Source organism: Rhea americana, unplaced genomic scaffold (assembly GCF_003343005.1).
Source record: "Rhea americana isolate MKP2758 unplaced genomic scaffold, rheAme1 scaffold_162, whole genome shotgun sequence".
In the NCBI taxonomy this organism is placed as follows: Eukaryota; Metazoa; Chordata; class Aves; order Rheiformes; family Rheidae; genus Rhea; species Rhea americana.
In genome coordinates, this window is record NW_028185728.1 from 1,032,966 (window position 1) to 1,035,159 (window position 2,194).

The window sequence follows — 2,194 nt, forward strand, 5'->3', positions numbered from 1 at the left end:
GCGGCGCCGCTGCTTCGCCGCGCACATCGCCGCCAGCCTGCGAGGGAGCGAGGGGTCGGGGTGTGAGGGGAGGCCACGGCCGCCCTCGCTCCCGTGGGGCGGCCCCCAGGCTCCCTCCTCGCTTCCCCCACCCCCCTCCCCCCGGGGCTTCGGGAGGGCCCTGCCCTGGCCCGCCAGCGCCCAGGAGCTCACCGTGGCGGCCCTGGCCCCGGGGAGCCTGCGGGACGCCGGCCGGCCGCCCCCGGCCCTTGTCCTCCGCCCTTCTAGAACGGGGCCGCGGCCTCGCCCCGGGCTCGGGCTGGGGGAGCGCCCCAGAGAAGCCCCTTCTTCTCGGGCCTTTCCCAACAGCCCCCGCCCCGGGCTGCCTGGGGGAAGCCGCCGCTCTCCAGGGCGCAGAAAACTCCCCGAAAGCGGCAAAACGCTAGGGAAGCGCCCAGCGCTGCTGCGGCCGCCACAGAGGAGCGGGGAGACGCCGGCGGAGCTGGAGCCCGCCAGGACGCGGCCCCGCTCCCCGCGGCCCGGAGCGGAGCGGCCGGAAGGACGACGCGCACGCTGCGGCGGCGCTGCGGGGTGATGTTTATTGTGACCGGACCGAGCGCTGCTCCCGCCTCGCCGGGCAGCCTGTGCCTCTGCTTCGGGGCTGGCGGCGTCAGAGCAGCTGCTGCTGCTGCTTGCGCTTACCGCAGGCGCCCCGGGGTGTGTGGGGGGGTGGAAATCAACCTTCTGCAGCATTTTTACAATAAATAGTTAAAAATGCACGCTCTTGAAACAGCACGGGGCGGCGACAGGCGCTGCGAGGGCGGAGAGGGTCTGGGCGCGAGCTGGGGCTGCGGGCTGCTCCATCCTGCTCTGCTGAGCCTGYGCTGCATCCGAGCCATCCCCCCTCCAAATTCGTGCCTCCAGCTGGAGAGCGGCAGCTCCAGGCGCTCTTGGAAGACACTCAGGCGCCTCCAGGACCTGAAAGGCTCCTTGCGCGGAGGTCGGTGCTGCTGCACGCTGGCCCAGTCCCGCTGCGGAGGATGGAGCTGTCCTGCCGCTGCCACCCGTCCGAACCCGCTGAGCCCAGCGAGAGGCGTTTTGCCGGCTCGGCCGAGCGCTGCAGAAGCGCGTTGCTTCATCTTCCCGCGTCTGAGCGTGACCCGACTTCACAGGAGGTGCCAGCGGACGTGCCTGCGGCCCCAGCGCGGTCGAGCGGAGTAGGGACAGCTTCGGCGAAGGCTCCCGTTTGCGGTGCTGCGGTGCTGGCGTGCGGGAGTCAGGCCTGCACTCGGGGAAAGCCGGGGAGCAGCGTGAGGTGCGTGCGYGCGCGCGGGGCCGGGGGGTGCTCAGCTCGCCCCAGGGCCCCTGCTTCACGTGAGCGAGCGCGGCGCCTCCTCCTGGCGCTCTTGCGCCGCTCACGCGTGGGCGAGCCGGATGGGGTAGGCGACCATGTGGAAGCTGTCCCAGGCGAACAGCTGCCGCTCCGTGGGGTTGTAGTCCACCATGCTGAGGTACTGGTAGCGGTTCTGGAAGGGGATGCTCAGGGGCCGGCTGGTACCGGTGGCTGTGTCGTAGGAGAAGTTGACCGTAGCGTTGGGGACGGCGTAGCTGCTGATAGTGTACAAGACGCCACAGATGATGAAGGCGTTGGCCACTGACTGCTTGCGGATGTTGGTCTCCCAGGTGCGCTGGATCTCCAGCGTCTCTGGGTCCAGCCTGGACAGCACGATGGCCCCCTTGGCCTTCTCAGTGCTGTAGATGACCCAGAGCCCTGACTCATCCACTGCCAGGTCAATGTCCGTGTAGCCGCCCCAGGAGTAGGGGTACTGCCCGTGATAGCCGGCGCCCGGGATCTCCTTCTCGGCCGCGATGGCCTCTTCCCGCAGGTTGTACTTGGCCAGGAGGCGGGAGTGGCGCTGCTGGAAGTAGAGGCTGCCGCGGTAGACCACGGCGCCGGTGCTCTCCAGGGCCCGCGGCAGGATGTACACCTTGGCTGGGTAGCCCTTGCCGAACTGCTCGTCATCGTCGTACTGGAAGAGCTGGCGCACCTCGGTGCCCACCGTGTCCACGCGCCACGTGGTCGCCCGGGTGAACGGCAGCACGGGCTCCGGGTCCTTCATCCACACGCCGTACTTGCCGGCGATGGAGTCCGCCTGGCCGAAGACGACGGGCTCCCCCACCCACACCAGCTCGCCGCAGCCTGCTTCGGGTGGGG

General features: G+C 70.1%; 1 protein-coding gene across 1 annotated transcript; it reads right to left on the reverse strand.

Annotated features, from left to right (window-relative positions):
* Positions 1-559: 559 nt before the first annotated feature.
* MYOC (myocilin) lies at positions 560-2,194 on the reverse strand. Its single transcript, XM_085300243.1, has one exon. The coding sequence runs from the start codon at positions 2,097-2,099 to the stop codon at positions 1,395-1,397; it is 705 nt and encodes a 234-aa protein (XP_085156369.1). The 5' UTR covers positions 2,100-2,194; the 3' UTR covers positions 560-1,394.

Bases quoted from the DNA above. Each gene is read 5' to 3' on its own strand.
- MYOC (XM_085300243.1), bottom strand. From the start codon at position 2,099: ATGAAGGACCCGGAGCCCGTGCTGCCGTTCACCCGGGCGACCACGTGG.